The 13,460-nt window shown below is 44.7% G+C and overlaps 1 protein-coding gene across 1 annotated transcript; it reads left to right on the top strand.

Annotated features, from left to right (window-relative positions):
* The first annotated feature begins 404 nt into the window (after positions 1–404).
* Positions 405–11,101, top strand: fgf18a (fibroblast growth factor 18a). The gene is made up of 5 exons (XM_086084630.1): positions 405–1,894; positions 6,542–6,581; positions 7,158–7,335; positions 9,283–9,389; positions 9,513–11,101. The coding sequence occupies exons 1-5, from the start codon at positions 1,863–1,865 to the stop codon at positions 9,783–9,785; spliced, it is 630 nt and encodes a 209-aa protein (XP_085940756.1). The 5' UTR covers positions 405–1,862; the 3' UTR covers positions 9,786–11,101.
* Positions 11,102–13,460: the final 2,359 nt, after the last annotated feature.

The raw sequence follows: 13,460 nt of genomic DNA on the forward strand, positions 1-13,460 counted from the left end.
TCGTAATGTGGGCTATTATCTTCCTAGATTCACACCAAATTCTTCTTTCTTGAGCCATGCGTTCCAACATTCCACAGTTTTATAGAATCTTTTCCATGATGTGAACTGACAGTGGAAACAGCAAAGGTCAGAAAGTTTCCCGTGTGTTCCTCACCTGTTGAAAGTGTAATTTCTTGCCGCGTAGGACAGTCAGTATGGCATTGCCACTGACTAATCCCAATTGGATCAAATAAGTGTGCAGAGAGAGAGAGAAAGCGAGAGAGATAGAGAGACACACACACACACACACACACACACACGGAGAAGTGGGAGGGAGAGGAGAGGCAAGAAGGGAGGGAGGAAGGGAGGATTGATCCGCGTCTGTTAAAATCTTGTTCAGGTTTTCTTAGAGTGAGGTCTGTGCTTGCCGACGTGCCTCTCCCGTGCAGCCCCCTCAACGAGAGCTGTTTATGCAAAGAGTCTGGCGTTTTTTTTAAAGCGAGAAACATCTGCATAATAGCAGAAAAGTGGATAAAACCACACAGCTGGGCTCAGTTTTTGTCTTTTCTAAAGTGTGAATGAAAGAGAGGGGCAGTCAAAGAAGGAGAAGAAGAAGGAGAAGAGAGGATCTGCAGGTTTTGGACTGCGAGTGGATCTGTCAGTGTGATTTTGGGTAAACGTTTGCAGTGTTCAACTTTTTATTTCTCCACTAACCTGGCGAGCTCGACTCATCTGTTCTTGCAACGCGGAGCTGTTTTTTCTCTCTCGGAGCGGAGAGACTTTCGTGCTCCCCCCCTTCTCTCACTCTTCACAGGAACAGCTTTAACTTTCTAGGTTTAAAAAAATAAATAAAACGATCGGATTGCATTTTCCCCCTTCAAACATTTTGGAGGTGATGTCATCGAGCTGTGTTTTGGCTGGTATTGTGTCGAGGAGGCGCAGGGAGAAGTACTGCAGCCGGGCTGCAACCAGCGGCTGAGGGCAGCGGGCAAGTCCGGAAAATCAGGTGCAAAGTGCGGCTGTCATTTCCTCCCCGAGTCCGCCACCCAGTCACAGCTGCTCACATCCTCTCCAGTTACCCCCACCCCTTCCCTCGTTTTGCCCCTTCTACACACTACTCTGAGCTGGAATGCTCCAGGACCTTAATCGACATTTGTGACAGACACTGTGGTGTCACCGAAGCGTCAGACCGGCGGAAGCACCGCGGGGGAGCAGACATGACCGAAGGCGCCTTGCATCAACCTGCGGCCGCAGAGCCTCCATCTCCCACCTGCTGTGTGCGCGAGCATCCTTCTCACGTCGCCAAGAACCCCAAACAGTTACTGGACCTACTCAGCTGGGACTGAAGCTCATTTGCTGCTGTCATCTCGGAGCGAACCCACCACCCACCGCCTTCTCCTACGTAGCGCATATTTCCATTTACGCACTGGACGTTTGGATTACGCATAAGATTACGCGCGTCGTTGCACGAGGCTGCTGAGGGTCACCAATCTTTTTTCGGAGTTTGACAATCTTTAAGAAGAGCGCGCGTTTTCACCTGTTCTCTCCTTTGTCGGGGGCGCGCGTCGTCTTTCTCACAATTTTGCGCCCCCGCCCACTCGCCAACGCTGTGGACAGCTGTTCGAGGTTGCCCTGCGGTCACAGTGGCCCGACTACTCCGGCCTCAAACACCAGTTTCCCCACAGCCGCATGTTTATTATCCACGCTGTGGGAAGTGCGCCACACCATCGCCGATGCCAACTGGAGTGGCCTCTAACTGTTTGACTCTGCCTAACATCCATCGGATTTCAACCGCAGAGGGAAACTCTTCGGACTGTCGGACTGGCTCAGGCCGAGCGAGGAGACTGACTCTGGGCCAAGTTCCATAGTGGAGGGGGGAAGCGATGTGGTCCCTTCTTTCCACGCTGACCGTCTTGTAAGTGACCTTTTTCAATCTCTTTATCGCAAAGTAATCAGATCTCTCTGCTCAGTCTCCCCCTTGTGTTTAAACTACTTTCAAATAAGCCGAGCAACACATGAAGATGATGGAGGGGTTGCAGTGTCAAACGATTACATCACTCCTCATCAGTCCCCGTGGAAAACATGCCAGGAAAGTCCTGTTTTGATTGGCTGACAGTTTGGGGTCACTAGGTCACACTTGGGGCTGTGTTACTCATAAAAGCTGCCATAAACATCTCCATCACCGTCTACACTTACTTCTGGGATGGCCGAAACTGGCTCTGGAAGGCCGTTTTCCCATCTCCAATTTTTTTTTTCCTGCTGAAAATATTTTCAAGTCAAGTAACACAGACTTTATCTAGTGGGATAGGAACATGATAAAGTGCCAAAAGCAAATCTGAGGGAGGATGCATACTCTGGGGGCTGTTACTTGCCCATTTGAGGTGTGTCTTGTTAAAAGCCAAGAGGGATTTATTTTTCTTTGCTTGCATCGGCTCTACTTCTCCCACATGGCAGCTATCGCCAGATACTTCTCATTCCTCGCACAACCTGGACGGGGTGTGTTTCGTCGCCGCTGCCCAACTTTCTCCTCCCTGCATCTCGCTTTTCTCCATTTTACCCACCTAACTGCCTTCATCTGTCTCCTTGACTTGCAAGTAACTGTTTTTCCACAGATGTTTGCTGAGATAAAACTTTGAATTAATAACTGATGAATGACGGCGCCCGGCAGTATCTGAGGACGAGCAGACCGACTGTTTAGTCTGCTGGTTGTAGCTAAGGTCGACCAAAGCCAATCATCGAGCCATCAATTTTCTTCTTGCCTATCACTTTACCGCAGACATTTATGGATTTATTTCCTACGCCCAGTCTCACCCATTTTATCAAAGTGTGGTATGCAAAGGGGAAAAGTCCTAACCGCAGCAACCTGTTGCTACTCTCTTAAAAGCCGCAGCTCCACTTTGAGGCTTTCCCAAACTATTGTTCCACAGTCGGGCCTGTTCCTGCTGATACCACTCACACACCCACTTGCCTCACTGCCGCCACAGAGGCCCACAGACTAACATGCAACGTGCTGAGGCCCGCCGATGCCGTGTTGGCCTACCGCTGTAACCACTACTACACACAGCTGAAACCGCCGCTCTGTATGCCGAGTCCCAGCAGGCCGATTGCGCTCTCTTCACACTGGTCCGCGCTGAGGCTCGCTGGTTCGACCGCAGTCTTATCCTGGTGCATCTGCGGGGACGCAGGTTTATGATGTCAGAGCTTTTGCTTGTTTTGGCAGACGGCCACCGCGCACCGGGCTTTCCTTCTCCCCCCATACCTCCGGTCTGTCTTTGCTCTGCCCAACCTTTTTTGTGCTCCTATTTGTCCTTTTCTCATCCCTCCCCCACCCCCGAGCAGTCCCCTCTTTCCTCTCGCCTTCACTCTGCGGCTGGCATAACACGGAGTGTCTGTGGTTTTTGTGGGAGCGGGGAATCCAGTGTCGAGGCACTTTTCCTGCAGTGTCCTCGAAGGCAGTACGGCCGTGGTGTTTTAACAGCTGAGAGTCCTCACAATGCACAGGGGCTCAGGTTTTTTTGGCAGTGTTGGTAAAATGTGAGGGCCAACGCAGCATTTCCCTGGACGTCTGCGTCTATTAGGATGACTGAAGAGTCAACACAACAAAGTATGCGCTGTCAGAAATGGGGATACAATATGTCTGTGTAAATTCTCAGCCATCCAAGTCATGGCAATCGACTAAGGGTGAACTGAAGGCAACTGGATTTAGAAATACAGAGCCATTTGGATTAAAGGGAAAACTGAATTTGTCTTGGATACATTTTATGAGTTGTACAAAGGATGACCACACTTTCAAAATTAAAACAGGACACTATAATTTCACTGTAAATGGTGACCAAGGGTTGTGTTAATACTTTAGCTATTGCTAAATGCTATCTTGGTTGACAGTTCAACAGCGCTAAATAAGTCAGTTTTTGTTACTTTATTTTTCCCCCCGGGGTAAATACATTGGCACAACATACCTCGCGGTCCCACATCGAAACATTGGAAACGCGCCACCAGAAACGCTCAGCTCGCATTCGGTCTGACTACATTTCCCAAGATTCTTAGACACAGAATCAGGAAATAGTTCTAGTTCCAGTATGATGCAAACGTGAATGAGAAAGTCAATAGGAAGGAATTTAACTGTTAAAATTCCTTTTTAATTGGTTTACTGTATGAATCGCTATGACAACTGTGTGACTGACATACACATGGCCCAAACAACCTGCTTTATGACTGGACAAAAAATAAATAAAAATGAGATGCTGGGATGGGACCTACGTAATGAGACACAATAAATGCCAATAAATAGACCCTAAGCTAAATCATAGCACATTTCCAATGCCAGAAAAGTTCAGGTATTTTCCCAAGTTGACAGAATTATTTTTCTAAATGTTCTTACTTGACTTGATATGCGAGACTTTCTCTCTGCATGTTCTCCCGTTTTGGTGCCAACGTTAAAATGAGCCAAGTAATGTTGCCCCGAGGATTTGGCATAACGTGGATGTTGGTCTTACTTGAAGCAACACTGTTCTTATACCACAAGTTCAGTCAGATTCACTGGTTGTGGCCAAGTCATCTATTGTACAAGCTTAACAATCAGTTAATCTGTTAATTATTAAACTCATCACTAGTGCCAACCAGTTATTGTAAAGGGTAAGAACCCCCCACCCAAAAAAAAAAATTCTTTACCACATGTTTTTTGCATCCCCAGCAGTCTAAACATCTCAGGGGGGGCTGCCATTTTGCCACTTACCGTCAACTGATAATGAAATCACAGTTGCTCAGGTAGCGACCAATCAAGGCCCATTTTACGAACGTCACATAACCAAAGTCAGAAACCAGGTGAGCTGTGATTGGTCGTTAATTGATCCCTGACCAACCGAGATGTCATTTTCAGTTGGCAGCAAGTGGCAAAATGGCTGCCCCTGATAGAGATAAAAATGGTTGGATTTTGCTGCTTAATTCACATTCCACAAATGCAATATTCATCAAAATGACGTGTTTAAACTAGTGGGAGCGCATAGAAGACATCCCCTTTTTTTGAATGTGTCAAAAAGAGTAGCGGAATAAAGCAAGGGTATGCGAAGAGGTACATTTGCCAGAGTCAGAAGCTGGTGGTGACTTATGTTATGATGTGCATGACTTGTAACCTCTTCCCCTTTATATCCCATTATTTATCTTTTTGTCTACTTCTCACGCCAGACCAGACCACACTCTGTGGTTAATACTGTGTTTAGTTTTTATTCCTCCTGAGAGATGAAACCTTTTATGACTGCCCTCTTCTCCCTCTCACATAAACTTCAGATTTTATCTTCACCTTTTTGTAGTCCTTGCCAGCAGCATTCCCTGGCGATTTATTCTTGCATCACCTTCCTCTTTGTGTCCCATGCTGCCGGTCTCTCCACCACTATCTCCCAGTCTCAGAAATGGTGCACATGTCTTCGCTTCAGCCCAGCTGTCAGCTGCCTGCTCCTTCTGTATACACACATCTGTGTGCATGCCCATGACAGTGCGGAGGAGTCACCTCACTAACCCCAAACATAAACCGGGAGGCAGGAAAATGATAGGAGGTAGGGAGAGAGAGAGAGAGAGAGAGAGAGAGAGAGAGAGAGAGAGAGAGAGAGAGAGAGAGAGAGAGAGAGAGAGAGAGAGAGAGAGAGAGAGAGAGAGAGAGAGATAGGGAGGACTAAAAGAGCGGAGTACAGATGGAAGCGGCACACGGAGATGAGGTGGGGAAAGACAAGATTGGTCGAATTGCTTTTCACCTTCCATGCGTGGTTCTGAAAGTCATCAAGTAGCTAATGCAGAGCAGCTCAAGGACTACCAGACTTTGCACAATACCGATCGAGAGCTTTAAATAACAAACGATAGCTCCAAGGTTGGTGGTCTAATCTTAGATAAATAGAGATATCTTTTAATTGAAAAAAGAACCAGCTGCTTCTGTCATGAGACTCAAGTAGTCCAAAGCTGAGGCACATGGTCAGTAATAACAAAAATAAGCAGTGTGACTACACACATGACTTATGCATCACCATAATTATTCCTCCAGAAATAATTTTTCCGCACATTTGGTAGCTCATGTTCTCACTTATTCATAGCATCTCTAATTGGTACCACAATCCACTTCTAGCCAAAACCACATCACAGGCCGGTGTGCACCTGTAGTCAGGCCCAGCTGTCTACATATCCACAGCAGCCAATAAAGCGACTCATTCCCTCAGATGTCCCAAGCAAAACATATTCTATTTGTCTCGGCATGTTTGCCATTCGGGTACCGTCCAGTCGGGTCATTTGGAGGCCAGATTTTGGCATGGCCCGGTCAGACCTTTGGGATTGGAAAAAAAGTCAGGTAGAACAGCTATAAACAGGGCTGTAGCTGTTGCCTGTCTGCTGATGCCTGGACATCTGCCTGTCTTTATGTCAAGCCAACAATGTGTGCAATTGGCAAATAAGGCAAAGTGCGGTAGGTGTGGGGGGGAGGTGAGTGTGGGTGTCCATGGGAATTTTTGATGGTGTCATGCTTGACTCTTGCAGCTGTCATTGTTTTTTTTTACTATTGCTCTGTTTTGACTATTTCCAGATGTATCCAGATGTTGCTGGTGATGTGCAATCCATTACAGGTGAGAAGCAACAATAAGGAATTTTTACAGTACAGTAATAAAGACTGTACATTTTATAGAGTACATTTTAGTCTGAACAGAGTATATTTGGTCCCACTCTAAACAGAGTAAAAATTACACTCTGAAGAGGATAAAATATTCAAAGTATTTTTACTATGTTCGAGAGAATTGGCCTATGCCACGACAAAAAACTAGTAACGTTTTTTTCGCTCAGAAATTACAAGTACATTTTATTAGGACATTTTTTTAGTACATGTTGCTAGTTTATTAAAAAAAAAAAAAGAGTTACACAAGGTTTGGTGAACAAACTCACGGCCTTCAGCTTGGGAGACTGCCACTCTACCACCTGTGCTATGCCACTCCTACTGTTTGCTAATGGGCAAATTATCTTGTACACAGTAAAAATACTTTGAGTAAAATGTATTTCTAATATTTTACTCTCTTCCAAGTTTAAATTTTACTCTCTTAAGAGTGGGACCAAATATACTCTGTTGAGAGTAAAACGTACTCTACAATATTTATCGTGTAGTTAATGTAGGTACACTTTCTCAAACCTGTCTGTCGTGTTTCCAACAGGTACTCGGTGTGGATGGGGTCAACTTCAGCGTGCATGTGGAGAACCAGACGCAGGTGCGAGACACCATGAGTCGACGACACCACCGGGTATACCAGCTGTACAGTCGCACCAGCGGCAAGCATGTCCAAGTGCTGGGACGTCGAATCAGCGCCCGGGGAGAAGATGGAGACAAATATGGTAAGACAAACACACACAAGTACAAAGCCAGGTGAACAGGTGTAGGTGGAAGATGTGCATACCTCCCCAGGCTTTGGAGATTGTCTTATAGGAGTACAAAGACCTCATCGACTGGTTGCTGACTCAGTGATTCACAAGCGAGCAAAGGATGCAAAGAGAGCGAGAGAATGAAGGTGTCTGTGTGGAAAAAAAAAGTGTGAGTTAGTTAGAGGAGAAGGCTGGTAGGCGGTGTCAGACCTGATGGTAGAAACTCATCTTCCTCATCGATCTCCGCATTGATTTCTCATCCTCGCTGTTGTCTCCTCTGGATTTAAAACAGCAGGCTTCCTCTCCCTGCCTCCCTCCTTCCCTCTCCACTTCCATGCTTTAACACTCCCTGTGTCCATCCCCCATTCCATCCTCCTCTCCACCTTGAATGTAATTACGCCTAAACCCATTCTTAAACTACGCTGAATCGATGGGCAGTAGGAAGCCTGGAGTTCATGTTTCTTTACATGCTCCTTTGGTGGCTTTCATCGTATCTCTCCGCCATTCACAAGCAAATTACGAACATTCCACCTCAAGCAATCCATTGTCTACTGTAAATGCTTCAGAAAGCATTCCAAAGACTTAAAGAAATCGGGTCTTGCGTCTGATGCATGAACAGCGATGCAAGAGAGCTGAAGGGATATGAGAGGGGAGTTGGGGGGAAGAGAAAGGAAGAGGGCAAGAGGGAAGGAGCTATTGATTTTTCTTGACCCCTTTGTTGACTAAGGTCATGTAGGAACCATTTTAGGGATTTATTTTTAACCAGGCTCAAACACTCTTTGAGGATAGGAAGTGATATTGCCCGCAAGGACGAATGTATTCTATCCTGTATGTGCACAAATACAATTACAGAGACCCAGTCAGAGCCTTCTCTTGCTCTTTGCATGCTAAAAAAAACCCACCAGTATTATGGTTTGTTTTTATGAGACCAATTTGTAGGCAGCAGCCTCACATCTACGTGGACCACTTTATCTGTAAACCATCTGTTCGTCTAGAAGGCACGGAATGATCCATTGACGCCATAAAAAATGTGCTTGGGTCCTTCAATTCAATTACACTAATCCAGTACCCCAAACAAAAGGAACCAATAATTCATATATTATTGTTTTCTGTACTTAAAACAACCTTTGACAATGGAAGTGCACAAAATTTTACCAAATTGAACATATGCTTTCCGAATTGTTTCTCCGAAACAATTTGTCATTTTCATTCATGTTTTTCTGTGCTGGACAATCAAGTGGCCGCATTGATTGTAGCTTCATCAACTAGTTCTCAGTCCTGAACAGTACCCCACTATTGTATACTGCTTGATGGAAAAGGCTGAAATGGTAGTAAGTCTTGATGGTGTAGTGGTTCATTAGGCTGACTCCAACACAGGCGACGTTGATTAAATTCTCAGTGACCGTGTGAATGGCTGTCAGTCTCTGTGAGATATGACAGAAAAGTTTTTGGATTGGTGTCACAAAAGATATATTTCAAATACAAACAACACGTTTTCTACTTCAAAGTAATTCCCATAAAGTATAATACAATTTCCCAGTCTTCTCTGCCACTTCATGCACTCCTTGAAGGATTTTGCAGGATTCTCCACAGATCTGTAGTCACGGCTGTCCTTGTCTTCAAAGGGGTGGGCGAGGAAATCATACCGAGCCAGGTCTTGTGAGTTGGGAGGTTGCGCCAGCATGGCAATAGTTCGTCTTGGCCAGGGAGTGTCAGATACTCAGGGCATTGTGAGCGCACATCTACAGCTTCTTCTTGCACACTGAACAAGGCAAATGCCACAGGATTCCTTTAGTAGACGTAGATCTCAAACATAGACTAAAATAACAGATAGAGATTCTACTGTGTTGACACCCACACGTTGCCATTGTCTTCATTGGCTCTAACGTCTGTCTGTCCATCTGTCTGTCCCTTCACAAGCCCAGCTCGTAGTGGAGGCAGACACCTTTGGTAGCCAGGTGAGAATCCGGGGCAAAGAAACCAACTTCTACTTGTGCATGAACCGCCGGGGCAAGCTAGTAGGAAAGGTAAGAATGAATTTTGTTTACATCAACATGTCCAATACAAAATTATTGTGATACTCTGTTCTGACAATTTCTCTTTGTTTTTCTTTTCTTCACACGTGGTTGCCTGTGCTTCCTCTTCATCAGAAGGCCAGTAACAGAAGTGCCGACTGTGTCTTTGTGGAAAAGGTTCTGGAAAACCACTATACAGCTCTGATGTCCGCACGCTACACGGGCTGGTATGTGGGCTTCACAAAAAGAGGGCGCCCTCGCCGCGGCCCCCACACGCTCCCCAACCAGCAGGATGTACACTTCATGAAACGTTTCCCGCCTGGGGAGCAACCTGACCTCACCACACCATTTCGCTTCACCACCATCAGCAAGAGAGGCAAGAGGGTGCGTGCTACTGGGCCCCGCTAATGGTGGTTCACGCCCAAACTCGAGTTGCCCGAAAGCCTTGACTTGAGCCTGCCAAAGGCTGAACCAGTCAACCAAAAACCATTCGCATTCCACTGAAGAACTCGCTTTGTTGGGACAAACATTGACCAGAAACTTGATGAATCATTCATGGGGTTTATCTTTACACCAACCTATTTGCCACTACAGCCCCATAGTTGTAGATCATTCCTTTTTTTTTCCCTCTCTGGGACCAACCGGACCCTTGGTGGTCCATCACTGGAAGCGATATGGACCTGGTCTGCTTCCCTTCACAGACCAGAACTATTGACAGAATACCTGAAGGGCAGCCAAAAGAGTCCAAGGCTCACGGCCCCACAAAGACCTTCATTCCACAACCACAAAAAAACACATGGCCTTTTTACATCTCCTGCTGTGGACCAGCTGGACAATATCAAGAATGGAATTACAACTGGCCCATACAGAGAGGACAAGGGTGAAAAGGGGTGAGTGGGTACTCAGTCTAAAGGGAAAAGACTGCATTGTGGACAAAGGGATGGAATGATCCGCGCAGATCGAGGACCAAGAATGGACTGTTGACATGCGATGCACTTATTCCTCTTACCGCTAGATTGGTAAGATCCTGTGAGAGTGATTGGTGGATGGATCAGTGAGGGAACGGGGTGACAGACTCACTTAATACATGCATGCCTGTAACAGGGACAATTAAGAAATTAATGTGTGTGTTTGTGTGAGTGCATCAACAAGCATGTGGGGAGAAGCTCAATCAAGAGGGACTCTGGAGACTCCGACGGCATGGAGCAACTGGAATGTATAGAACAAATGTACCAAAAACAACCAGCCAATCGCAGAACACCAAAGCAGTGAGCAACCAAAGACAACTGAGGGCCTTCTTCAGGACTCCGCCCTTTTACCATGACCACAGAGGACACAACACTCTGCTAAGTGGTGTAGAGGGGCAAAGATGAGCACAGACGGGGAGCACACAAGGGAAGGTGCCTTCTAGAAGCATCACTATAGAAACAACCCCCGGGGGATGATGCTCCTGTGCGATACCGTGGATACAGAATGCTGCTACCAGGACATTCAATGGAACAAACCAAAGTCTCATGCATACACTCAGAAGAACAAAATATTAAAGGGAACAATTTATTGAAAGCTATATATATTATATATATAAAAAGAAAACAGAAACACAAAATAAGCAATCCTACTATGATGTTAGTATAATTATTATGATAAAATTATTTCATTTATTTATTTCAGCTATGTGTGCAGCAGTCTTTCTCGACTCAGTAAACCTTACAGAAACATTTCAATGTGCCTCTGAACTGATTTGTCCCCACATGATTACGCACAAGAAAAGACAATTTCAGACTTCAGAATCCTACATGAGAACAACCACACATGACTGTTGAAGAGAATGAAGCATGAATGCACAGTGCATGCAGGGGGTGTGGCCTCAATAACCCTGCAGTGGGCTAATTAGTGTTCTGTGTCCATGGGATACACAAATTGCAGATTAGAGATTCAAAGGAATTTACATTAAATCTGGCCTGGGTGGAAGGATACTAAAAAGTCAAATTACTAATAAATAAAGTTGTGATTTGCCAAAGAAAAAACAATCTGATTACTAGTAGGCCAATTTATGCATAGGCAATGACATCTAGGCACGAGTCTATCACTACTAGTAAAGCACTAGCTGTTGTAGTTAAGTAGTAGAATTGTTACGTCACTAGTAGTACCAGTAGCACACAGTCGCCAAATAGTGCAGTTCCCCCCACCCCCAGTTTGTGACGCAATTTTTTCTGTTAGTATGACCTGTATATTGATCTTAGTGAAGTCAAGTAAAATATAAAACTCTTTACAGTAATAGGTTCTATGAGTCTCCACTAGTCTAAACATGACATTCTGATTTACATTGTGTTTGTAGAATATGAATTAATCAATAAAACCCACCCGTTTGTATTCATCTAAGGGGGTGGCCATTTTTTCCACTTGCGGTCTCTGAAAATGCCATTTTGGGCTCAGATAAAGACCGATCACGGATCACCTGTTTTCTGAGTTTGGTCATGTGACGTTCACAAGCTGAGCCGTGATTGGTCAATACCTGACCACTGGGCAAAAACGGGTGGATTTTGCAGCTTAATTCATATTCCCTAAACGCAATATTAATCACAATGATGTCTTTAGTCTAGTGGAGTAACATATAACATATTATTGTATAGGAATTTTTAGACTTTATTGATCAAGAAAATCGAATAAAACGCTACTCCATCTACTAACGATGCATGCATACGGTGGTGACGTCACATGTCAAGAGTCATCTTTTCTCCAATTTTACTGTTTTCGTCCGAGATGAACTGCCTCGTTCGGAAACCGTTGCGCAGTCACTAAATAAAAGCTGCGTGTCGATTTCCTCCCTGCAGCGTGAAGCACCAACATGCCCTATTGTGTTTGAGTTACTTCTCTTCTCATCTTTCCCCCATTACCCTCCCCTTCCTTCCATATCATAGCAGGAGGTCATTGAAGAGATGTTGCTGCCAAATGATCCAATCGTACTGGCACACAAACAGCTGACTCAGAGGATTCCGATTGCAAGGCAACAGGAACCGGTGTTGAGGCGGGAGGGCAACGAGGCTGTGGGATAAAGAGGAGCAAGTCAGGGGTGCCGGTGGGCCGATTTGTTCATTTGTGGAACATTGTTCCAGCTGCACTCGGGGAATGATGGAAATATTTTGCGTAGCCAAACCCAAGAGTGGAAGGTGTATGGTAATCACGTCGAGGAAGGAATGTCAAGTATGTATGTGAGAACGGAGCAGTGACCTGAGAGCTGCAGTAATTGTGGGCCAACATCCCGCAGACCCAGCGGAAGCACACACACCCATTCACGGACATCATAATATACCAAGCACATGATTATATACGTAACATCTGAATCATAATCTGAAACATTTATGTATAAACCAAGAAATAAGTAAAACCACCCTCTGAAACACACCCCATCCCTTTTAATGTACAATAGTGAACCACTTTCTTATACAGCAGTCTTGCTTCATGCGCAATGTTGTATTTATTCAAACATGCATTCTTCTCTAAGTTATACAAGATGGTGTGTGTGGCCTACTGTAACAGGTTGTTTCTGACCACACCGTTGGGATTAACTGGGTTGATATTGCCATCTAGTGGACATTATTTTCACATTCCAAACAGCTTCATGTGGAATAAATTTTGGGTAGTTAGTTGTTCATGGAATTAGATAGTGTTGCAATTATTCACATTAAATCTGGAGTGAAATTTAAGGGTATCTTCATGAAGGAAATGACACAAGAAAGTATCAAAAGACTGTAAAAGGTTGTTACGGGTGATAAATCAGATTGGACAATTTTCAAGGTTATAAATACTTTGAATATCAAAATATGTAATAGGTTTTACTTAAATTTGTCACGACAGAAAAGTTTGTTAGAGATATAAATACATGATTTGCCATTTTACGTTTTTTTGTTTGTTTTTTAAATTATACATATCTGCAATCCTTCAGGACAGTTGAGTAAATGCAATATTTTGAATCAAACTAAAAACGTTTCCTTGTAATTTAACATAATCGAGATTATCTAATGAAATTTATTTCAAACAACAAATATGCCTGTCGGCTACATGACAATGGCCTAGATTCTC

The sequence above is a fragment of the Leptonotus elevatus genome, chromosome 9, assembly GCF_054856555.1.
Source record: "Leptonotus elevatus isolate MCC_2025b chromosome 9, RoL_Lele_1.0, whole genome shotgun sequence".
Lineage (NCBI taxonomy): Eukaryota > Metazoa > Chordata > Actinopteri > Syngnathiformes > Syngnathidae > Leptonotus > Leptonotus elevatus.